This window comes from Acomys russatus, chromosome 8 (assembly GCF_903995435.1).
Source record: "Acomys russatus chromosome 8, mAcoRus1.1, whole genome shotgun sequence".
NCBI classification, from domain to species: Eukaryota; Metazoa; Chordata; class Mammalia; order Rodentia; family Muridae; genus Acomys; species Acomys russatus.
In genome coordinates this window covers 2841974-2864997 of record NC_067144.1, presented here as the reverse complement: position 1 = coordinate 2864997, position 23024 = coordinate 2841974, and the positions used below count along the sequence as shown (strand labels likewise).

General features: G+C 52.4%; 2 protein-coding genes across 10 annotated transcripts in view; one reads left to right on the top strand and one right to left on the bottom strand.

Annotated features, from left to right (window-relative positions):
* Med15 (mediator complex subunit 15) overlaps positions 1–14427 on the top strand; it is a 64930-nt gene extending 50503 nt beyond the window's left edge. For 5 of the 9 annotated variants that reach the window (XM_051150637.1, XM_051150636.1, XM_051150634.1 and 2 more), the window contains 10 exons: positions 4460–4579; positions 10026–10153; positions 10261–10388; positions 10527–10661; positions 10734–10797; positions 11622–11688; positions 12032–12192; positions 12280–12446; positions 13094–13192; positions 13694–14427. In XM_051150637.1, the coding sequence (XP_051006594.1) occupies positions 4460–4579; positions 10026–10153; positions 10261–10388; positions 10527–10661; positions 10734–10797; positions 11622–11688; positions 12032–12192; positions 12280–12446; positions 13094–13192; positions 13694–13830 (1206 nt within the window). In that variant the 3' untranslated portion in view covers positions 13831–14427. The remainder of the gene's footprint in view (positions 1–4459; positions 4580–10025; positions 10154–10260; positions 10389–10526; positions 10662–10733; positions 10798–11621; positions 11689–12031; positions 12193–12279; positions 12447–13093; positions 13193–13693) is intronic. The other 4 variants (XM_051150642.1, XM_051150641.1, XM_051150640.1 and 1 more) reach the window with 1 other exon arrangement.
* A 603-nt stretch (positions 14428–15030) lies between these two features.
* On the bottom strand, positions 15031–19832 carry Ccdc74b (coiled-coil domain containing 74B). Its single transcript, XM_051150633.1, has 8 exons — positions 19574–19832; positions 18743–18787; positions 17757–17816; positions 16980–17136; positions 15972–16155; positions 15811–15890; positions 15680–15736; positions 15031–15511 (listed from the first exon to the last, which is right to left on the bottom strand). The coding sequence occupies exons 1-8, from the start codon at positions 19830–19832 to the stop codon at positions 15268–15270; spliced, it is 1086 nt and encodes a 361-aa protein (XP_051006590.1). The 3' UTR covers positions 15031–15267.
* Between the last annotated feature and the right edge of the window lie 3192 nt (positions 19833–23024).

Sequence of the window (23024 nt, the reverse complement as noted above, 5' to 3'; positions counted from 1 at the left end):
CATCATGATCCAGGGAGCATGCTGCCATGCCCGGTACCTGGGACACGAAAGAGAGAAGGGGGCCATGTTCCAGTTTCTAAGGTCATATCCTATAGTAGCTACCTTTTCTGTTCCTGTAATGAAGTATCTGACAAAAGAAATTTGAGAAGGAGTTTTTCTGGCTCATAGTTGAAGGTTCATCCCATAATGTCGAGGAGTCAACATTTCAGAAACTTGAGGCAGCTGGTCAGTTACATTGCATCTACAGTCAAGAAGCAGGGAGCCGGGAAAGATGGTGCACACTGTAATCCCAGCACTCCGGAAGCAGAGGCAGCAGTTTTCTTGAGTTCAAGGCCAGTCTGGTTTACATAGCAAATTCCAGACCTATTACCGCTACACAGTGAGACCTAGTTACCAAACAAAGCAAAAAGCAGAGAGCACTAGATGCCTGTGTTCAGATTACAGTCTCTTGTTTGTGTCGTTCAGGACTCCAGCCCAGGCAGGGCTTGGTTAAACTAAGCTAATCCGTCACTGGTGCACTGGACGCTTGTCTTCCGGGTGATTCTAAAGACCATCAAGTTGACAACACCATCCCTTCTACACACATTGACATTTCAGCCAACTTCCAGCAGTGCCACCCTGAGGAATGAGTGTGAAAAACCTTGATTTGCAATGTTGAGGGTGTTTAAACCTTGAGCATGGTAAACAAGTGCTCTGCCATTGAGCCTCAGCCACGAACAAGCTGCTAAGGCCTGTGATTCCAGATCAAAGATTACCCTCTGGGCAGAAACTCCTGGGCAGCCTTATTTTGAGTGACTGCCATGCTTGCTGCTGTTCTGAAGCACCACTTTGTTTTGGGATGGTGAAGTGATTTTATGAGTGTACGGATAAATTCAAGACTTTTTTTGTTTTGTTTTTGTTTGTTTTGTTTTGTTTTTTTGTAGTTTATCAGGATTAAGTCACAGAGTGGCTTTGACGGCCCTTTGCACAGTGGTGGCCAGTTACCTAATTAATCAGGTAAAGACAGAGGTTAGAGTTTCCTACCTTTCTGTCAATATACAGAAACCATGAGTTGGAGCTTTGTACATATGAACCTCCACACACGGCAAAACAGGCCACCAGCCAGTTCTCTGAGAGGTGCTGCCATGGGACACTAAATGGGCAATCCTTCATGCTTCTTCCTGGAGTGAGTGTGCCCTCAGTGGTTACACCACAGCCAGGGTGGCAGGCATGGGCTCTTCACCTGGGATAAGTGTTCTGGAGGGTCAGCCACCCATGCTGTTTGTTTTATGTGGCCTCTTATTTGATCTACTCATGATGCTGAGAGAGGAAATCACCTTCAGTGCAATTTATTGGGATCCATCAGTAAAGCCAGAACAGAGTATGTCTTCACTTTCCTATCCATTGGTCTTTTAACTTTCTGTTCTAGCAATAACTTACGGGTGACAGAGCTGGGCATGATGATGCGAGGCAGAGGCAGGAGGATATCTGTGAGTTCGAGCCCAGCCTGGTCTACAGAGTGAGTCCAGGACAGCCAAGGCTACACAGAGAGACCCTGTCTCAAAAAAAACCAAAAACCAAACCAAACCAAAAAAACTATAGGCGGCAAAGAGTTGTCAACCAAGACAAACATTTGGCATGGATGCACACACAAAGTAGCTGACTAAGTAGTGCTCTTTGACTAAACCTTGATCTAGGGGGCTCTGTGTCCCTCTGAGGCCTCCGTACAGTGGCCACCGCAGGGAGCCGGCTGGCTGCTCTGCATGAGAGTTCCTTTCAGGTGGTAGTGCATGGAGAGGCAGAGAAGCACCTTCCTTGACAGTCAGTTGCACCTGGTGGCTGCTCATCTGACCCTGCAAACATTTTCAGTGGCTTTCTCTGAGATTTTTACCTGTGGGTGAAAAACATAAAAAAATACAAAAGCGCTGGGCGTGGTGGCGCACGCCTTTAATCCCAGCACTCAGGAGGCAGAGGCAGGCAGATCGCTGTGAGTTAGAGGCCAGCCTGGTCTACAAAGTGAGTCCAGACAGCCAAGGCTACACAGAGAAACCCTGTCTCGAAAAACCAAACCAAACAAAAACAAAACACAAAACAAACAAACAAAAATACTAAATCTTTCCTTATTAGAAAATTTTCATAAAGAAAACCAGTCAGGGCCTGCAGAAACTGTGCAGTGCTTAAAAGCATTGGCTCTGCAGGGCATGGTGGCGCACGCTTTTAATCCTTGCACTTTGGAGGCAGAGGCAGGTGGATTGTTGTGAGTTCGATGCCAGCCTAGTCTACAAAGTGAGTCCAGGACAGCCAAGGCTACACAGAGAAACCCTGTCAAGAAAAGCCAAAAAGAAAAGAGAAAAAAACCGGGAAAGAAAGAAAAAGAATTAAAGATGTGGATTCAGTTTGCAGCTCCTGTGGCACATGGCTTACAGCCATATATAACTCTCTCTTCCACCCTCCGAGGGTGCTGCATGCTCATGGTGCACACACATACATGCAGGCAAGACACTCAGACACAGGAAGGAAAAAGAAATCCTTAAAAATAAAATAAGTAGAGCTAAAGAGATGGCTCAGAGCTTAAGATCACTTGTTGCTCCTCCAGAGGATTTGGGTTCAGTTCCCAGCACCCTCATGGTGGCTCACAACAATCTCTAACTCCAGTTTCAGGGATCCAATGCCCTCTTCTGACTTGTGCCTTTTTGTTTTTGTTTTATTGTGTTTTGTTTGTTTTTCGAGACTGGGTTTCTCTATGTATCCTTGGCTATCTGGACTCATTTTGTAGACCAGGCTGGCCTCAAACTCACAGTGGTCTGCCTGCCTCTGCCTCCCGAGTGCTGGAATTAAAGGCCTGCGCCACCGCCACCGCCTGGCCCTCTTCTGACTTCTGCAGATACCAGGCATTGTGTATGGTGCACATACATGCATGCAGGCAAAATTCATATACCTAAAATAAATCTTTAAGAAATTACAGAGTAAAATAAATAAGAAAACCAGTCAAAGAGTCCATAGCATTTCTTCGTTACAGCTTTTCTTGTTCCTAGAGACGAGCTGGCAGCTCTCACAACACCTGGTTTTGGTTTTCTTCTTGAGGTTCTGTCATGTGGCAGTGGTGCTGTGGCCATGGGTGTGAATGCACCTCCCTTGGTGGCCCTCAGTTCTGTCACGAACCCTGGAATACGTTCGCTTTATCTCCTCCTCCCCCAGTGTAGGCAGAGGGCCCTGGGACAGCAGCCCTCTTTGCGTCTGCCAGTCACCTGTTGAGGGACAGGCTGTTTGGGACAGCACCCCTGCTTGTCAGCCACTATCAGGACACACAGGTTTGTTTGGCTGGCTGCAGGAATGGTGAGAGTTGCACCTTTCTTAGCTCTTAGGACGTTCTCATTGGAATCCTCTGTGATGCATGCACCTCCTGTGTGTGAACATGAACCAGTGTGTGATGCCGCAGGGCCCTCATGGGCCTGTATCCTGTTCAGTAGCCTTGTCTCCAGCACACTTGCTGCACAGATGGAGTCATCTGCAGTACCGTCCTGCCCTTGTAGCCTAACACAGCTTCCCAGGTCTTAGAGGTTTTGTGTTTTGAACTGGGGTCTTCCCATGTTGCCCCTGCTAATCTCTTAACTCCTGTCTTATGTGATCCTCTCACATATGTTACTAGGTTTTTGTTGTGTTTTAGCCAATGAGTCCTACTTTCTGTACAGGCCATGCTATTTTGTTTATAATTTGTAACATTCTGAGTGCATGTAGGCCGTGCTTTCCAGGAGTCAGGTTGGCTCCATCCCCTACCTAAGAACACAGAGCAAGGGTAGCCAGCCCCAAAGCAGTGATAGTCTGCCCTTAGTTCTCTGTATGAATCGAGAAACAAAAGATGACCAAGGGGAAGGTCTTTGTTGCTCTTCAAGCTCTTGGCTCTTCCGGTGATTTTTACGGTCCTGTGGAGAAAGCCCTTCCTCCTTAGCTCCTCGGGAAACCCCCGGTTCTCCAGCTGCTCACCTGCATTCCTCCACGCTTCCAGAAGCAGCATCCCCAGGAGGCCAGAAGGATGAGCCTCAGCCTCCAGGTATGCTTTAAGAGATGGCTGTGCTGAGCAGGTGCTGCTTCAGTGACACTTGGCTTTGCTCTTTGCAAGCCTGGCTGACATGTCATCTTTGCAAGTTTGTTCCAAGAACTTGGGTCTCCTTGGATTGCTACCTGAGCAGTCTGGTTCTGGCACTCCACAGGCCATAGGGTCTGTTCTGTCTACAATTCAGAGATGTGTCCACGACAATCACCACAGGACTCTGGCTGTAGAGTGGAAGGGTCTGGCTTCCGTTCTTGATGTCTCTGACCTCTGGTGCTTGAGCATGTCCCTGAGCACCCCTGAACATCTGGGTCATTTGAAGGGGCCTCACCTCTGTGGCCCATTTCAGGAGGCTGCACACACCCTCACCTGCCATGCACTGCAGTTCTTGTTGTGATTACCTTGTCTGTTGTCCCTCTGTCCTCAAAGATGATTGCTGAAGCCTTGGCCCAAGGTGGGATGCACGTAAGAACCCGGTTCCCGCCCACCTCCACCATGTCTGCTGATCCATCAAGCTCCATCTCTTTGGGCGGACAGCCCACGGCACAGGTATTTACAGATCAGCGTTTCCCCAGGGTTCAGCCCAAAATCTTGGGGGTTTCTCTGAGCACCTCCATGAAACATCCCTTTCATTCTCAGTCTCTTCATGGTGGCTTTCAAAGCAATAAAACAGATGTTCATTTTGTTTGAGGCCAAGCCCTGCTGGTATTTTTTTCTTTTCTTTCTTTCTTTCTTTCCTTCCTTCCTTCATTTCTTTTCTGTCTTTGTTTTTGTTTTTTAAGACACGATTCTCTGTGTAGCCTGGCTGTCCTAAACTCACTATGTAGACCAGACTGGCCTCAAACTCAGAGATCTGCCTGCCTCTGCCTTCTAAATGCTGGGACAAAAGGCTTGTGCTCCTATGCCTGGCTCCTGCAGTATTTCTTGAAAGGATTTTTTCTTTAAAATTCATAAATTTTTAAAATTGTCATACTAGTTTTGTTTTCATGGTAAAATAAAACAGAAGACAAGCTATGGTGTAGTTGAGGTGGCAGAGTACTTGTGTAGCATGCCCAAGGCCCTGGGTTTAGTCACCAATTTATGTGTATAAGCTTGAGTGTGGCAGCCATTCTAATGAGCTCTTGAAGTAAGTTTGATTTGTTTGTTTGTTTTTGTTTTTGTTTTTCGAGACAGGGTTTCTCTGTGTAGCCCTGGCTGTCCTGGACTCACTTTGTAGACCGGGCTGGCCTCGAACTCACTTCAATCCGCCTGCCTCTGCCTCCCGGAGTGCTGAGATTAAAGACGTGCACCACCACGCCTGGCTTGAAGTGAGTTTGAAACCAACCTAGACTATATGAGGTGCTATCTTAAATAAACAGTGCGGCTTTCTAGGCTGTGCACATCCAGCTCCTCAGGAGCACCCGTTACATTGTCAGTGCTCTCTGCTGTTGACTTGTTCCGCCCAAGTCAGTTTCCTGGGAAGAGTGGGTCATTGCTGCGTAGAGAGTGCACAGACCACACTCTGTGCACTTCATGCTCTCATGGGAACAGGCTTCGCGTTACCGTCCCCTGCACCCGTGTTTAACAGCATCTCACGGGCCAGGCCTTGCTGAGAGACTCTGCAGATAGAGTCTCCTTAATGTTCTTTCATCACAGACTTTCTATTTTGCGAGTTTATTGTAAAGAACCTGATAGCTAAAAGACCTTTAAAATTCCTTTTCCTAAACAGGACAGTGCATCTGTGACTCTAGTTACGTGGAGCCCTTGCCCGAGGCCACACAGCGACTCTCTCAGTGCACAGTCAGACAGGACGCTGTGCAGCTTTCTTCAAAGGAGGGTCCTCTAGCTCACTGCGCCTGGGGTTCAGAGTCGGTGGAATTGTGGGGGAAAATGACTTAACAGCAATAGGAGATTGTGGAGTTTGTTTTGTTTTTATAGAAACTAAAGGTCCCCGGCATGTTGTGTGTGATGTGTGCCAGATCTCGAGCTATGTTCTTCATGTAGAAAGTCTTGTCAGTTCTTACTGTGGCATTGAGCTCCTTTTACAAATGGACTGGAAGGTAGCATGCTGAGAACTAGAACTCAAGTCCTGCTAGTAGAGTTCTCCTAAAGTCCCCTCAGCCCTGCTTTTGTGGCTGGCCTGACAACCTTGCTCTTTCTCCTAAGTGACAGAAGAGCTGTCTGTGTCTCCCTGGACTAGGTTCTGCCCTGAGCCTCATTTTGCCTCCATAGCCTCCTGTGGAGTAGCTCCTGCGCTGTCACCTGAGCAGGTCTTATGAGCTATAGTACTTCCTAACCCACAAGGCAAGGAAGTTGATTGGAGGAGAAGAGAGAGAAAGACTAAAATAAAAGGTACATGGGAAATTTGGAGTCACCCTCAAAGAATGTTGTGGCTTGGTTGGCAGCCATCACTGGTAGATGCCAGCCTAGGTCCACCCATTGACCCATCATCCTCTACTCTTGTTCAGTGCTGCCAGGTAGGGACATGTCTTTGAAGCCTTGGGCTAATTTATTGAAGACAAATGCAGCTGCTTTAGGGATCTGGAGCAGTACTGTGGCAACAGGGAACTAAGACAAGACTGTGCTTTGCTTCGGTTTGATTTATTTTATTATTGTTGTTGTTGTTGGGGGCTTTGGCAGGCTGTTTGTTTTAGAGACAAGGTTTCTCTCTGTAGCCCTGGCTGCCCCAGAACTTACTCTGTAGACCAGGCTGGCCTCAAACTCAGAGATCTGCCTGCCTTTGTCTCCCAAAAAGCCACACCTGGCTGGTTTTTTGTTGTTGTTGTTGTTTTTGGTGGTTTTGTTTTTGTGTGTGTGTGTGTGTGTGTGTGTGTGTGTGTGTGTGTGTGTTTTGCCGTGAGAAAACTCAAGGGAGAAATGTAAGTGGAGAAATCGCTAGAGGCTTGCCCTTTGGTCATACAGCACAACTGTCTGATCTTAGTCCTTCTTCTGAGGCCAGAACAACAGCATCCGTATTGCCTGTCTGTGGCGCATGGTGAACGCAGGCAGACAACACCACGACAAGAGTGTGCTTGCTTCTCTGCGGTCGGGCTCCATGGGTCAGGCTCAGTTCTTGGTCAGGAGCAAAGGCAATTGTAAGGACTAGGCAGGTATAGATGGTACAGAGAGGACCAGAATTCATGCTGCCAGCATATCTGAGGTTCTCTTTGGATTAATCTTCCTTCCCCAGCTGCGGCCCAGCTGAACTCCTATTTTTTCGGCCATCTACCCACATTTTCCAGCCATACTGTGTAGTTCCCACACAGCTACCTGGCAGACTGTCGCCACTGCTGAGGCACTGGTATATACAGTGCCGGCTGTCCCTGTGAACCACCTTCTAGCTCTGTGACCTTGGTGATTGCCGGTGTTCCTGTGCTAACATTCAAGTGACAGATGGTAGGTATACAAGGGCCTGTCAGAAGCTCCTCTCCTGATGTGAACCACTCTGGCTTTTGATGGCCGCTGTGGCATGCCCATGCCTGTGCCACAGGATGTGACCTGAGAGAGCACAGCCAGTGTTCTCTTCCCTGACCGCAGAGTCCCCGGGAGCCAGCAGCCTCCCTCTGGTTCTTCCCCACATCCTTGTTCCTTGCTGAGTCACTTTTGTGTGGAGATGGTCTTTTGGCTGCCTCTTTGTACCAAGGGTATCTGTGTGACTAGGATGTGAGCAAGCTGGCGTTGACTCCAGAAGCTCCTGCTAGGGCCTAGAGTTTCCTGATCGTGAACATGAAGGCTGCCCTTGGTTCCTTTTCCTTCCTGTTAGAAATCATTCCACCACCCCCCATCCTCTGGGGGCATGCCAGCTGCCCTGTCCTGGGGCAGCCAAAGAATCCAGGCAGACATGGGTTGGGTCTTCTTCTGGGAATCACAGGCCTTGTGAAATGCTGAGTCTAGGTGAGCCTTTGTGAAATAGGCTGGGTACAGTCTGAACTCTGGGAGCCATGAAGAAGTTTCTAGAGTATGTTAGGGGAGGGAAGTCCAGACCTCCCAATAAGGGTGAGACCCGCTTGTTCCCAGGAGCAGGACCCTTTGGCTGGGTCCTGGGGTTTCCCATATGTTGCAGGCCTCTCTCTCCCCCATGTTCCACTATTGCTCCTACGTCTTAGACCAAAGCATCACATCCTGGGACGGCTGTTAAGGAGGGACACGAGATTTCTTCCTACTGTGTGGCCCTGTTCAGCCCTGTGGCACTTTGCATGCCTAATGTAGTAGGCCTGAGCTTTAAACTACAGCCACAGAGCAGTGGCTACAGCCAGTACCAAGTGCAGGTAGGCAGCTGAGACAGAAAGAGGAAGGGCTGTAGGGCCTCTTGGGAACATAGGAGCAGTAAAAACCCATTGCAAGAAACATCTGGACCACAGCCTTTGTGTGTGCTATCTGTAGTCTGCATGGGACTGTATGGCCCTGGGGCTTTGATAGGACATGGGTGGATTCCAGGCAGGTTTTATGGTCTGTATGATATGTGCCTGGTGTCCATGGATTCACAAGTATGCTGATGTGAAGGGCGGGGTTGGTCTGCACATTGTCCACCCGGCCCCACTCTGGCCTCTGTCACAGTGAATCTGCTCAGAGGAGAGGCTGGTGGAACTGCCCTGCAGCCAGACGCCAAGCTTGTTCTCCTGTCCCCACTGCGCAGGGCTTTCTTGCTCACAGAGTTATGGCATTGTCCAGTCCTCCCTTTTTTTTTTTTTTAAGAGATTTTATTTTAATTATGTATATGTATGTGTGTGTCTATGTTGGGATTTGTGCACTTAAGGGCAGTGCTCACAGAAACCAGAAAATGGCAGTGGTTGCCAGCTGCTCCAGGTGAGTTCTGGGAACTAAACTTGGTTCTGTGAGCTTAGCTGGTGGTTCTGAGTGGCCAAGCAGGCAACCATGCAGGTCCCTTGGGCCTGGCAGTGTTGGGTACGCAAGTGAGGAGTGCAGCTGTCGTTTTCCTTGTTGGATATGCACCAGTTCCCTATTTGAGATGCTAAGCACCTATTCAGAGCCAGTGTGGGAAGACGTGGAGGTTTCGCCCCATGGGCATCAGGCTCTGGAATATGAGTCATGAAAGGCAGGTGTGGGGCATGCTTGGTGCATGGGGTATAAGAGGTGCAACCTCGGATATTTGGGGACCTTTGGAGTTGGTGGCCTCTAGGGTGTCCTCAGATAGCAAGAAGCCAACAGGCAGCTTGTCCTGTCTGGAACTGCCATCTTACCTTTCCTTACTGAAAGGTGGGAGTACATACACAGTGTTCCCTTTACCTGGTTCTGCAGTGTCCATCTTGGAGTTCTTAGGTAAACTGAATGTGACGCTGTACTGGCAGCGCTGGAGTCAACCATGTTTCTGCGGTGTGAATGTGCACTGACAGCCGTGGACAGGCTCCAGGTCTGTGCAGAGCTGCACCTCTGGAGCTGGGGTGCTCTGAGCCCAGGGGTCTTTATAGAAGTCATTCACCCCATCACGGAAGCGCTGCAGACTAGCCAGGGGTGCGGCGGAGCCAGTGCAGTGCTGCTTGTTGATATGCATGTGACTTCTTGGCCACCTCACCCCAACTAAGATGATGGGAGGCAGCAGCATCTGTACATGTCACAGCCACTTGTCCAAAGGCTTGTCCTTGGAGCAGTCATCCTGGGCTAGAGTCACACTGGGAGACTAGCTCCTAGGCTAGCAGAGGAGCGTTTTTACCAACCCTCAGAGAAGAATTTCCTACGTTAGGCAGAGTCTGACAGCACAAGGCCTTCCCGGCTCCCTCCTTACACACTAATGCTTGAGCAGCAGGCCATTCCCACAGCTTTCCCAGTTCAGAAGCCTGAAATCCTCAGGGCCCCATCAAGGAGCCAGGCTGCCCACCTGGCCTTCCTTCCAGCCCCTTGGACACTATGCGCTGTGTGCACCCAGAGGTGAGGCTTGCGCCTGGGTGTGTGGTATCATGAAGAAAAAAAACGGTTGGATAAGATGGGAGGTCAGACCAGTGGGTGCTTGGGGCAAGGTGTGTGTAGCATGGAGCTGGCTAAGTCTCTCCACTTCCAGGTCAGCCAAAGCAGCCTCACCATGCTGTCTTCACCGTCTCCGGGCCAGCAGGTGCAGACCCCGCAGTCGATGCCCCCTCCCCCTCAGCCATCCCCCCAGCCTGGCTCACAGCCCAACTCCAATGTCAGGTAGGCTTCCGGGGAGGCGCACTTTCCCCTTCCTCCCTTCACCGCATTGGCCTCAGGGCTGGCGCAGTGTTCTGGGCTCAAACCTGCTTTTACTCACTTGGCTGCAGCTCCGGCCCTGCTCCGTCCCCCGGCAGCTTCCTGCCTAGCCCCTCACCACAGCCTTCTCAGAGCCCAGTGACAGCACGCACCCCACAGAACTTCAGCGTCCCCTCCCCTGGACCTTTGAACACCCCTGGTAAGCTGGGCCCGGTGCCTAATCCCTTCCTCCTCCCAAGGTCTCAGCTTGTACAAAGGGCTCGTGGAACCCTCAGACCTGTCATGACACCTGCCCCACAGGTTGTCGCCATCTATCTCACCCAGCCTGTCCCCACAGTGAACCCCAGCTCAGTCATGAGTCCAGCTGGCTCCAGCCAGGCTGAGGAGCAGCAGTACCTGGACAAGCTGAAGCAACTGTCCAAGTACATCGAGCCCCTGCGACGCATGATCAACAAGATTGACAAGAATGAAGGTAGGCTGGCCCAGACCTGTGTGACGCTGGGACACCCAGGGCCCATTTCTTAGTGTCCCCTTTCTCTCTCAGACAGAAAAAAGGACTTAAGTAAGATGAAGAGCCTGCTGGACATTCTCACTGACCCCTCCAAGCGGTGAGCACTGGCACAGGGCCTTGGGCAGGACTGTGCTGTACCACAGCTCACAGAGGGTCCTCAACACTTGGTGACTGTGTGGATGACCCTGTGGGCCATGCCTGAGGCCCAGGTGACTTTACAAGTAGCTGTGCACAGAGACTTCAACCCTCCCTGCATCTTCCCAGTGCCCACCTTCCAGCCCGGTTCAAGGTGCCATGGTCCTCACACTTGCACCTATGGCTGCCATAGCCTCCCTCATGGGGCCAGTTTGCTAGGTCCTGGTTTGTAGTGGCCTCCACCTTCATGGACATGACAGGTTAGGTGAGAGCCTTTGGCAGGCATCCACGTCTCACTCTCCCATGAGCTGCAGGCCCAGCTGCAGCTGCGTGCACCAGTTGTAACGACGAACCCAAAATGGATGGCACTTGGCTGCCAGGCTTCCAGTTCCTTCTGTCCACCAGCGGTAGGGTGCTGCTAGCACAGTTTTCGGGGCATGGATGTGTCTCTATACCTACTGAGTGTCACAGCTCAGCTTGCCAGAGGCTCCGCTGTCCTTCAGGAAGGTTCGCCCGGTTGTCCAGTAGACACTGCTGAGTGGCCTGTTGGAGCTGCTCGCTCTTAGGTTAAATCCTTAGAGCCGCAGGGCTAAGATGGGACAAGCACTGGCCCTGGTGAGAAGGAAGCTTGCTGGGCCTAGAACAGGAAGAAGCTAGTGAGCTAGCTGGGACTACTGGGATGGTTTCCAGTGGCTGAGGACCAAGAGGCCACCAGGATGGCAGTTGGGACAAGAGTGGCCTGCCCTAGCCCTTCAGCAGACTGTCAGCTCATGTGCTTCCCCTTAGGTGTCCCCTAAAGACGCTGCAGAAGTGTGAGATTGCCCTGGAGAAGCTCAAGAATGACATGGCGGTGGTGAGTGCGGCCCAAAGACCCACCTGCTGGAACGGAGGCTTTATGGGCAGGGTTAGCACTGCTGCAGACAGGACCTGACGGGAGGGTTCTAGCCAGGAGGATGAGCAGTGGCGGTCACCCCCACCCCACGTCTGCATTTGCAGTTGTGTTCAGGCCCTGGCGTGGGGCGAGGATGGGTGGGAGTGAGATTTCCAGGCTGACGTGTATTTAGAGTCAGCCACCATTGTTTGCAGGCAAAGCCTCGGGAACGCGAGTGCTGATGAGCACCGTAGGGTTCGGAAGACTCCTCAGAATAGACGAGGCCCTGAGTCCATGCCACTGACCCTTTCCATTTTGTCTCTAGCCCACCCCCCCACCACCCCCAGTTCTTCCAACCAAACAGCAGGACCTGTGCCAGCCACTCCTAGATGCAGTCCTGGCCAACATCCGTTCACCTGTCTTCAACCATTCCCTGTACCGCACCTTTGTGCCAGCCATGATGGCCATCCATGGCCCGCCTATAGTGTATGTACACCCAGGCTGGGCCTAGTGATAAGCAGCAGCCCAGAGGTTGTGTGACATTTGCATAATCACTTCAGTCCCCTCCACCAGGTCCCCAGTGGTGTGTTCCCGGAAGCGCAGGCTTGAGGAAGACGAGCGGCAAAGCATTCCCAACGTGCTGCAAGGTGAAGTGGCAAGGCTGGATCCCAAGTTCCTGGTGAACTTGGACCCTTCTCACTGCAGCAACAATGGCACTGTCCACCTGATCTGCAAGCTGGGTGAGTGTGCAGGGCTGAGGGTGGCGTGGCTTGCCATTGGCTGGAGGCCAGTCACCAGGGCCTTCAGGCTGCACACCTGGAGCTTGTCCTGTGCTCTCACAGCTGCTCACTGCTGTCCTTGCCTCATTTCTTTCCTCACGGTGTCCCTGCCCAACTCCCCAGATCTCCATTCCCTGACCCAATTTATGCTTTTTTTTCGTGTGTGTGTGTGTGTGTGTGTGTGTGTGTGTGTGTGTGTGTGTGTTGAGACAGGGTCTCTCTGTGTAGCCCTAGCTGGCCTGGACTCACTTTGTAGACCAGGCTGGGCTCGAACTCACAGAGACCCGCCTGCCTCTGCCTCCCTGACTACTGGGATTAAAGGTGTGGTGGCACACACCACCTCACCTGGCCAGGACCTTAGCATGTATTTATTATGTTTCTCCACAATAGTAGCTGTGGTCCTCAGGCAACCAAGGTCAGGGTACTGCTGCATGAGGTGTTTCCTGGCTTTGGAGCCCTGAGCACCTGAGTGGGCAAAGGGCTGCAATAGGCTGCACTGGAACCTGTGGAGTGCAGAGCCATTTCACGAGGAGGGTGAGGTGGGCAGGGCTGTGTTGCTGCTTGCCAGGCCGTCAGCCAGGTCACAAGCAATAATATTTGTGTCACAGATGACAAGGACCTCCCTAGTGTGCCACCACTGGAGCTCAGTGTGCCTGCTGACTACCCTGCCCAGAGCCCAATGTGGATTGACCGTCAGTGGCAGTATGGTGGGTAAACCTCAAACCATCAGAGACCCGAGGCAGGCAGGGTCGTCTCTGGGCATCCAGTGTAGCTCTGCTGCTACATCTCATCCCCTCCCCAATGACTGGACAGAACAGGCTGGACAGCAGTTCCTGCAGAGAGAAGGTCCAGTGTGTCCTTTGTCAACAGTTCTAGGGCGCCTGTCAAGTGGGGAGGGCAGCACAGTCCATGGCCTTCCTGTGGAGGTGACCCAGGGCGAGCAGCAGGAGCTCGCGTGTAATACAGCTGGAGAGAGAGCCTCTTGGGTGGGAGCAACACCTGGGCTCCGCTGGCACACAGGACGGGCCTGGGGCTCCAGACCCCATACAAAGTCCAATTCTTAACTGCCAGTGTGACAGGAAGATCCCACCACCATGGAGCGCAGGAGACTAAGTAGTGGTATTTTTTCCCAAGAAGTAGTCCATGAGCTGTCTCAGATGGCTGCCACCTTGCCAGGCTTGGCACTCATGGCTGCTGCTGTATTGCAGATGCCAACCCCTTTCTGCAGTCAGTACACCGGTGCATGACCTCCAGGCTGCTGCAGCTCCCGGACAAGCACTCAGTCACAGCCCTGCTCAACACCTGGGCCCAGAGTATCCACCAGGCCTGCCTATCAGCTGCCTAACACACTTGGACTTCAGGACTGCCAGCAGCCCTCCTGCCTGAAGATCTCACACAGCCTACCAGACATTACAAGGGGGAGGGCTTCTTAGAGGGCCTGGGTTAGATTAGCTTTCCTGCTTTTACCTTTTGTCTTGGGGACCTGCCAGCCGTTTCCCCACGCTTGTGCAGTATTGACCAGGACCCTGTGGAGCTGGCCGCATGAGGGCCTGGGATGTTCCCCAGAAGGTTTTTCCATTGTTCTTTTTTCTCAGAAGTCAGCCGTGCTTCCTACAGCCTTTCTGGACTTCCACGTCCACTCAGCAGCATGAGAACTCAGGGCCCCATCTAAGCATCTCTGTGTTACAGTACATTGTCCTATCTGGAGAACCTGGGAGACATAGGAAACCCTCACAACACACACAGTTCTCCATCACAGTGTAGGGCTCAGGCTGTGCCTCCTACAGCACGTAGACACATCACAGGAATGCTTCTGAATCCAGGGCACAGGTTCTCTGCCACCAGCTGGACCTCAACTCTGTAGGCTTCCTCACAGCGCTGTGAGGAGGAGAAGGGCCAGCTGGGGTCGGGGAGGCTGTCCCTGACATTCCTGTGCCACTCTTGGATGATGGGCTGTGTCAGCACAACGAGAAACAAGTGGCTAGCCAGTTACTGTCATTGGGACCCACGAGCCTCAGAACACCATCATCTCTTGTTCTCTGCACCACCACCAAGAGTGGGATCCCTTCAGGATGCTGCCATATGGCACTCGCCTCACTGGGCGGCAATGGAAAGTGCTCTGGTGAGAAGAAATTCCCGATTTTATATGTGCACTACTCTGTCATATGATTCTTATAATAAATTTATTATTCCTGCGTTTGTCAGGAGTTTACTGCATCTACCTTTTTTCGAGTCTGGGCCACTGTCAGGGATGCTGTCTGTCCTGTGAAACCTTGGACTTCACCTGCCTTTTGACACCATACCCTGATTCACGCCCAGGTCCTGATGAGATCCTACTGAGGGAGTGGGCACTGGTGTCAGGAGGTCTGTGCTGCTGGGCAGTAGGCAAAGCTGACTACTTCCAGGTGACAGCTGCTGGCCTGGGAGAGAGCGCTCAGCTGGGGAGGACATTTTCTACCTCAGCTGTCATCCTGTGAGCCCTCAAGCAGCTCCACCCAGCCTGACTGGTGTCAGTAGCATTGGGTGTCCAGGCAACTCTTATTCCTAGTAGTGCCATGGTCCTAGACAGCATCAGCCTTGGCTGCCTACATAGAGCTCTTCAGAGGAAGCAGCAGGGCACTTGAATGCTGTGAGGAAGGAGGCTGAGGGCAGGAGAAACAGTTTTTATTTTCAGTCAACAGGTAGAAGGGGGATAACATTTTATAATGAGCTTTTGTATAAATGCAGGAATAGTAAAATAACAGAGAAAACACAGTTTTCCCAATTCTGAGAGCAAGTACTTTTATCTGTCATGGGTTCTGTCTGCCTTGGAATTCCGCGTGGCTGAAAAGTAGGGTTGGTGTGAACCGCTATCGAGAGAGGACGGCCGGGCTCCAGGGCGCCGGCTCAGCAGCACTGAGCGGTGCAGACGCTGGCTCTGCACTACTTGCAGCCTTTTCTGCCGCTCAGCAAAGTTGCTCTTCAGGCTCTGTTTCAGCGCTGGCAGGATGCCGCGCTCTGCCGCAGGCATGGGGCTCAGAATTAGGCTAGCGTGGAGGAGAGGATCATTAGCGGCTACCAGGTGCTTCAAGGATGCTCTGAACCAATGGCTGGGCTGGGAGCAGGGCCTGCCTCACTTTACCTCTGACACCCTCCCCTGCTGTCCCTTGTGGCACCAAGCAATGGGGCAGCCACTCCCACTGCCTAGGACTCACCACTTCTTAGTAAGGCTCTTGGTGGCGACCCTGGGAAACTGCATGGACTCCTGGTCCCTGGGAAAGGAAGTTAGCGGTGAAGCCCTCACCTCATCTGGGCTGGGGCAGGGCACCGGGTACAAGGCACTCACTTTGGAGAGCCCAGTCCAGCCTCCTCAGCTGCAGCTTTGGGCCTTTGGTTCCCTTCCAGGAGTGACTTGAGGTGCTGTAGCTGAAAGGCAGGGAGAGGCCTGGTAGGTACAGTGTGCTGTGCCACTGGCGTACAGGGTCATGTGCCTGCCCAGGGCCTCACCTCCTGGGCCTGCAGGAGGTTGGCGTTCCACAGCTGACGGATGACCACCTCACACTGCTGCACTGTGGTGGGCTTGCGCAGGTGCGGGGGCAGGCTCAGTAAGGGGGCCATCCCTGTCCCTTGCCGGCCATGGCTGCCCCCCACCAATGTGGCCCCTGAATTAGAGGCCTCTGCATCCTCGTCTCTGAAACATTACAGCAGCCCAGAGGCGACCTGTGGGAGTGGTCTAGCCACCCACCCGCCACCTCCCTGGGGCAGCACCCGTGCCTGCCAGTGTGGAAGAGGCCTATTTCCATTGCCGGGGTGTTCTGGAGCCAGCTGGGACCTGGGTCTGTCTCTTCTCCCCATGGTGAAGAGGTAACCAGCTAGCTGCCAGGTAACCCCACCCAGTATGTTGCTTGCCCAGAGTGGTTCCTGGAGTTGGGACTGCAGAGAAATAGGAGCCTGTCTTGGTTGTATTACTGAGGACATGGGGGGGGGGGGTGTCACAAAGAGCTTGGTCCTGCTCTGTACTGCTAACCCATGCCTCCCAAAGGCAGTCTGATCAGGTAGGTACACACCAGCTCCAGTTCTGTCAGGCCAGGAATCCAACTCAGTGCGCTTGGTTTAAAAAAAAAAAAAAAAAGCCAGGTGTGGTAGTACACACCTGTAACCCAGGTAGTACACACCTGTAACCCTCACACTGAGGAAGCAGGTGCAGGTGGACTGATGCTGAAGCTAAAAGCCTACAGAGCAAGTTCCAGGCCAGCCAGGACTGCACTGCGAGGCCCTGGTCTCTAACCCTCCTCCAAGCAAACTAATTAGGAGGCCAAACCACTTTGTCTCTCCTCTAAGACAGCAGTAATTTAGGGGTTTCCACTGGTCCCCTGTAGGTGAGGTCAGCCAGGGGATCTCTGCAGGGCCCCCAGGGCAGAGAGGAAAGTAGTGCCCAGCAGATGGACAAGTGGCCTGGCAGCTCCCTGAGCCCATCCCCATGGTGACGTCCCATCGGGTGTAAGCAGGCCTTACTTGGCCTGTCCCTGCGCCCCAGGGACTCTGTCCAGCCTGCTGCTGTGGGCAGCACTGCTGAGTGAGTGCTCTTCCAGGTCTGTCTTTTGGAGGGCATCAGACTTCAGCTCTTGCTTCTTGGAGCTGGGATGGGGCCTGGTCTTTCCTTGAGAGTTGGCTGCAGGGCACACCAGCAGGGCTGTCACTAAAGGCCTTGGAAACCTGAGACCCGTGCTCTAGGATCAGTCAATGTACCTAAGAAGCCCTGCCCTGCATCAGTTTCCTCCACAATACTGAAGAAGGGAATGCTCTCCAGAGGGCTGCAAGAGAGTGAGCCCTGTGGTGGGGCCTGCTGAATGTGCCAGAAGAACCACAGTGGTGGGTAGAACAAACTGTAGGGCCCTGAGTGCATTTTCCAAGGCCTGCTGGCAAACTGGCTGCTGTTAGTGACGCTGTCTAGCCTCCTGTAGGAGGTGAATGGGAGAAGAGGCTCTGTTTACTTTGTCCCTGAGATGTCATGGGTGGGAGCTGTCAGTAGAGCACACCCCCTCCTCCCAGGAGGAAATGGGTGGGGACTTAGAAGGTTCCTTTGTTAATGGCACAGATACTCACTACCCTTCCTGGCTGGGCCTGTGGCATGTGGCTGTGCTACAATGACTGCCAGGCCCATCCTGCTTGTAGAGCCTCTGGTTGTTTCTGTACCCTGAACATCAGGGCCACCCCCTTTGCCAAACATAAGGGATTTCAACCCTGTAGGCAGCATCTCCCACTTACTGCCCAGCCTGGGCCCTGGCTCACCGGACACTGTGGAATTGGAGATGGACTTGCCGGAGTGAAGGCTCGCTGTGGAGATGCTGCCTGTGGGGAGATGCAGCGCTCAGCCTGAGGACCCGTCTCTGTCTGCTACCTGGCCCTCTGTGCGCAAGCAGGGCTGGGTTCCATACTCCCTTACAGTGGCTCCATACCCTAGTGACCCAAGGAAAGACTTCTTGGGTGGGGCGGGGGCAGCTGCAAAACAGAGGACCTCTGACCAAACTCCCACCTCCGCATCTTACCAGGGCCACCAGCTTGGGTTGCACTGGGCTCAAAACAGTGTGCCAAGTCATGTCCTGCTGGAGAAGAGCCCTCCCCCCACCTGTTCTCTGCACTGTTTCAAGAAGAGGGAACCTGGATGGGCCAGGCTGGGATATTTCCAAGCAGACTTCTTTAATCATCAGATCATATGTGACCTGAAAAGTTTATCAGAGGAGGGAACCTAGAAATTCAACTGATGTGTCCTTGGGCTGGGCTGTGTTGGAGGACCAGCAAGAAGACCAAGGCACTGTGGGCAGGAGGAAGTGCTTCGGATACTGGCTGCAGTTCTCAAGTCCCTAAAGTTACTGTGAGGGTGGCAGGAAAGAGTCCCCAAAGGGAGTGTGCTAACAGACACCTCATTCAAGTGTTAAAAACTTCAGTGGCACAGTGGTACAGGGCTGGGGAGCCAGGGGCAGGCACCACAGCATCATCAGCCCACCAGGGTAATGAGACCCAGGGGATGGGGGCTGCCACAGGGCCATTCCTATTTTAGTTGGGCGCAGTAGAGGGAGGGTATGCAGCCTCCCCACTGTCCCTACCGCACAGACCTCATGCCTTTGGTGCTGACAGCAAGCAGGCCAGTGGTGGCTGGGCAAAGTGGCATCTGTCCAAGGGCCCAGAACTGGCCCCTTCTGAGTTAGCATGTAGGGCTCCATGCTGCCAGATGGGCAGCATCCGTGACTCCCAGCAAGCACTTGAGTGAGTCCTACCTTTTTTCTGAGGCTTCTCATTCATGATTAGCTTGTAGTGGAGATCTGAAAGTAAGCAAATACTCATCACACCTAAAATCTACAGCCACTCAGAGCTCAAGTGTGGCCTGCCCTTCCCATGGGCCCCAGCCAGCTTTTTTTTTTACCGTTTCCTCAGGTATCTCAGACCAGCAATGGCTCTGGCAGATCCCTGTCATCCCCAACACCTGCAAGGTGCCCATCCACTAGGCCAGGTAGGGGCAGGGCTGCAGGGCTGCTGAAAGTGAGGCGGGATGGCTGGTTAGCCTTCCAGGAGCCCCTGGCAATGGTAAGTGGGGTGTGACACGGGGCTGGTCAGTCGAATACAGGGTAAGCCTCCAGAAAACAATCCTACTGTAGTAAGATGCCCAGTGAGACAACCTTTGGCACTCCAGATAACAGCACCAAGGAGAGAGAAACTGAGGCACAGGTGTGGGGTGGGAAGAAGCAAGAGAGGTGTGAGGCAGCACAGTCAAGTCACAGAGTGGCCTAAAGTTCTGAGTAGGCCAGGCCTGGGGGACGGGGTTTGAGGGCATGAAGGGCGGATGCGCCGCCTTGAAGGGATGTGTTTAGTTGGCCACTCGAATTTGCTGTGTTTAACTTCCGCAACGGCTTTGAACAACGAGCTGGGCCATACCCTGCCCTGGGCGGAGTGCACAGGAGAGTCAGCGTTCGCCCAGGCTGGTGGGCACAGGAGGACTGAGCCTGCGGAAGAAAAAGCCGCCCCGCGTCCTTCGCCGCACCCAGAGACTGTTCAAGTTGGTGACCATGGCCCTCCGGCTGTAAATGCTGGGCCAGCACCTAGAGACTCACCCTTGTTCTCCCGCTTCAGGTGCTCGATCTCCTCGTGGAGTTTGACCAGCGTCTCCGAGTGCTGCTGCTGTAGGAACTGCAGGCTCTTCTCCAGGTCCAGGATGCGCTTCTGCGCCTCGCTGAGTCCGATCGAAGCCGGCTGCGGCCCCGCGTGCTGCTGGCCGGCGGGAGGGCGCAGGCGTGGGCGGGACGCACCCCGGGAGCCCGGGGCCGCGGAGCTGAGGGGCCGCGCCCCGGCCACCACCCGGGCCCCGCTCATGAAGGCGCGGCCGCCGCTCAGTACCCGCCGCTGGAGCCTGGCGCCCGGTCGCCCTGGGAACGGGCGCACCGGAGAGGGCGGGGCGCGCCATGGGGCGGGGCCTGCGGCCGTGTTCGGCTAGAACCAATGCGCCGCTCTAGAACTCGCCAGAACCGTAGGCCTTTACAGTGCTCTGCGTGCGGCCCCGTGCATGTGGAGACCAGCCGGGCCAGGCTCGTGAGCCCCCCGCGATCCTCCCATCTCCCCGCCTCCCAGCACTAGGATCCTGGGTGTGCTCTTTTGCACCTCATTTCTCATGTGGGTGCTAGGGACCCGAATTTAGGTGCTCATACTTGGGCGGAAACCACTATACTTACTGAGCAGCCACCCTAGCCCTGCTTATGCTTTTGAACAGGGTCTCACTCTGTAACGCAAGCTAGCCTGGAACTCACTGTGTAACACGGGGATCATAGGTGTCCGCTAGGGCACTGCCTTTTAAAGCTTTACATTTTGTTTTAATAGTTCACTTTTTTAATACATAGTAATAGTTTCAATTTTTTTTCCAACACTCACAGAATCTTTGTGGGTGTAAATAGAAAGGTGAGGGAAGCTGCCTGAACATACACAAGAAAAGCATCTGAAGAACAGGTGAGCACACGCCTTTAATCCAGCATTTGGGAGACAGGTAGATCTCTATGAGGTAAAGGTCAGACTAGATAATGAGTGCCAAGGCTCTATTTCAAGAGCCTGTCTTGAAGGAAAAAAAACCAAAAAACAACCACTACCAAAAAACCCAGGATGGGTGTTTGAAGAAAGTGCAAACCCAGCCAGCAGGATCTGAGATGAGGAAGTCCCAGCTTGCTTAGTTTTTGTTGTGTGTGTGTGTGCATACTATCTGTGCACATGTGTGGGCGCTGATCTCCTGGACCTGGAGGAGTGTGCTGGGAACCAAACTCAGGTTCTCTGGAAGGGCAGGACGTTCTCATAACTGCTGGATCATCTTTTACACACTTGGAAACTAGATCATCTATCTGAGACCTGGTCTCTTCTGAATCCTGGGACTAAAGGAATGCACCACCATGCTGGTTTGGAAATGAAATTTTCTTTTTTTCCTTCCTTTTTCTTTTCTTTGTTTATTGTTCTTTTTTGGTTTTTAGAGATGGAGTAGGTCTGTGTGTCCTTGGCTGTCTTGGACTCCCTTTGTAGACCAGGCTGGCCTCAAACTCACATCCATCTGCCTGCCTCTGCCTTCCAAATGCTGGGATTAAAGGCATGTGCCACCATGCCTGTCTAGAAACTAAATTTCTAAGAGAAAGCTATTTAAGAGTCCCCTCTCAATGGCTCAGTGTTTGGCACTTGCCCATCACATCCATACCTGAGGTCCATCCTTTGCACAGCAAAAAGGCTGGTGGTCTATAAAGTGAGTTCTAGGCCAGCCAGAGCTACACAGTGAGATCCCAGCCTAAGATACAGACGCACTGTGGGACACAGTGAGATCCTATTCTAAAAACAAGCAAGCAGGGAGCTGGCCTAGTGAGCATCCTAGTTTGTTTGTTGCTGTGATAAACACCATGATCAAAAGCAAAATTCGACAAAAGGGTTTATTTTAGCTTACAAGCCTGAAGCGGAGACCAATGAAGAAAACACTGCTTACGGTTTACTCCCGGCTACTTTCTTACACAGCTCAGCCCACCTGCCTACATCAACTAGCAATACAGAAAAAGCCCCGTAGGCAACTCCTCAGTCAAGTTCCCCTTTCCCAGGTGAACCCACATGACTGCAGACTCCTTCAACCTCTAGACCGACCTACACACACATGCACGCACTCCCTTCCCCCACCCCCTGGTGTAAAAAAAAAAATTTTTTTAAACTCCAAGGGGGTCTTGGGAGGAGTAGTGGGGTGATATGACCAATACAGAGTTAAAAAAAATATATATCCATCTCATAAATACTGATAGTCGGGCTGGGTACTGTGATGGCGCACACCTTTAATCCGAGTACATGGAAGGCATAGGCAGGAGGATCTGAGTTCAAGGCCAGCCTGAGCTACACAGAGAAACTATCTCTACCCCCTTTCCCACCTCACAGTCAGGATTATTGATGAGGGCTAGTCGTTCAGAAACTCTAACCATTGGGAACACTGGATACTCAGGTGGCAATGCCCTTCCCCAGAAGAGGGCTGTACTGCTGGGGTGATGCTGACCTGGAGGTCACTGCTGTAGTTCAGATCCAGCTGCTCATGACTCTAAGATTCTGGGGGCTGGAGAGATGGCTCAGCAGTTGGTTAAGTACACTGCAGAAGACTGGGGATTTGGTCCCCAACACCCACTGACACCCTCTTCTGGCGTCCACCAGCAATGCATACATGTGATGCAGACACACACAGGCAACACTCATTCACATAAAGTAAAAAAGATGTTCTTTAGCTGGGTGTGGTGGTGCACACCTTTAATCCCAGCACTCTGGGAAGCAGAGGCAGGCGGATCTCTGTAAGTTCCAGGCCAGCCTGGTCTACAAATCGAGGGCAGCCAAGGCTACACTGAGAAAGAAACCCTGTCTTGAAAAACAAAAACAAAAAAAAGTTTTAAATCAGTTTCTGGGCTCTGGAGAGATGGCTCAGAGGTTAGGATCGCTGTCTGCTCTTCCAAAGGTCCTATTTCCAATTCCCAGCAACCACATGGTGGCTCACAACCATCTGTAATGAGATCAGATGCCCTCTTCTGGCCTGCAGGTAGAGCACTCATACATCAAATAAATAACTCTTTTTAAAAATTCAGTTTCTGGAAGCAGGGGTGGGCATATTTGTTACATGACAGCCTGAACTAGTTCTGAAGTCCTGAGAAGGGAAGTCACAGGTCTTGGGGCACCAGAAGGCCTGCCTCCCCACTTCAGTGATGTCTGCCTTAGTCTTGTTTCTGCTGTCACTGAATCTCACAGATCCTCGGGACGAACGGGACTTTCAGGTGGAAAGGACCGCATTAGCAGGTAAAGGGGTGCCTCAGTGTCCAATCCTTGGCTGCACAGTTCTCAAGTACCCAGGGACCGCATGCGGGTAAATACGCTAAAGACCCAACCCAAAGTCTCCGAAGCGAGAATGGTTTATTCGGAGCCTTGGTCAGTTACGTTGTGGGGTGACTTTTGGCCACGGGTCCCATGATGTAATCTGAAGTTACATCAAGATACAAAGCCCAGTGATAAAACTTGAAAAAAAGT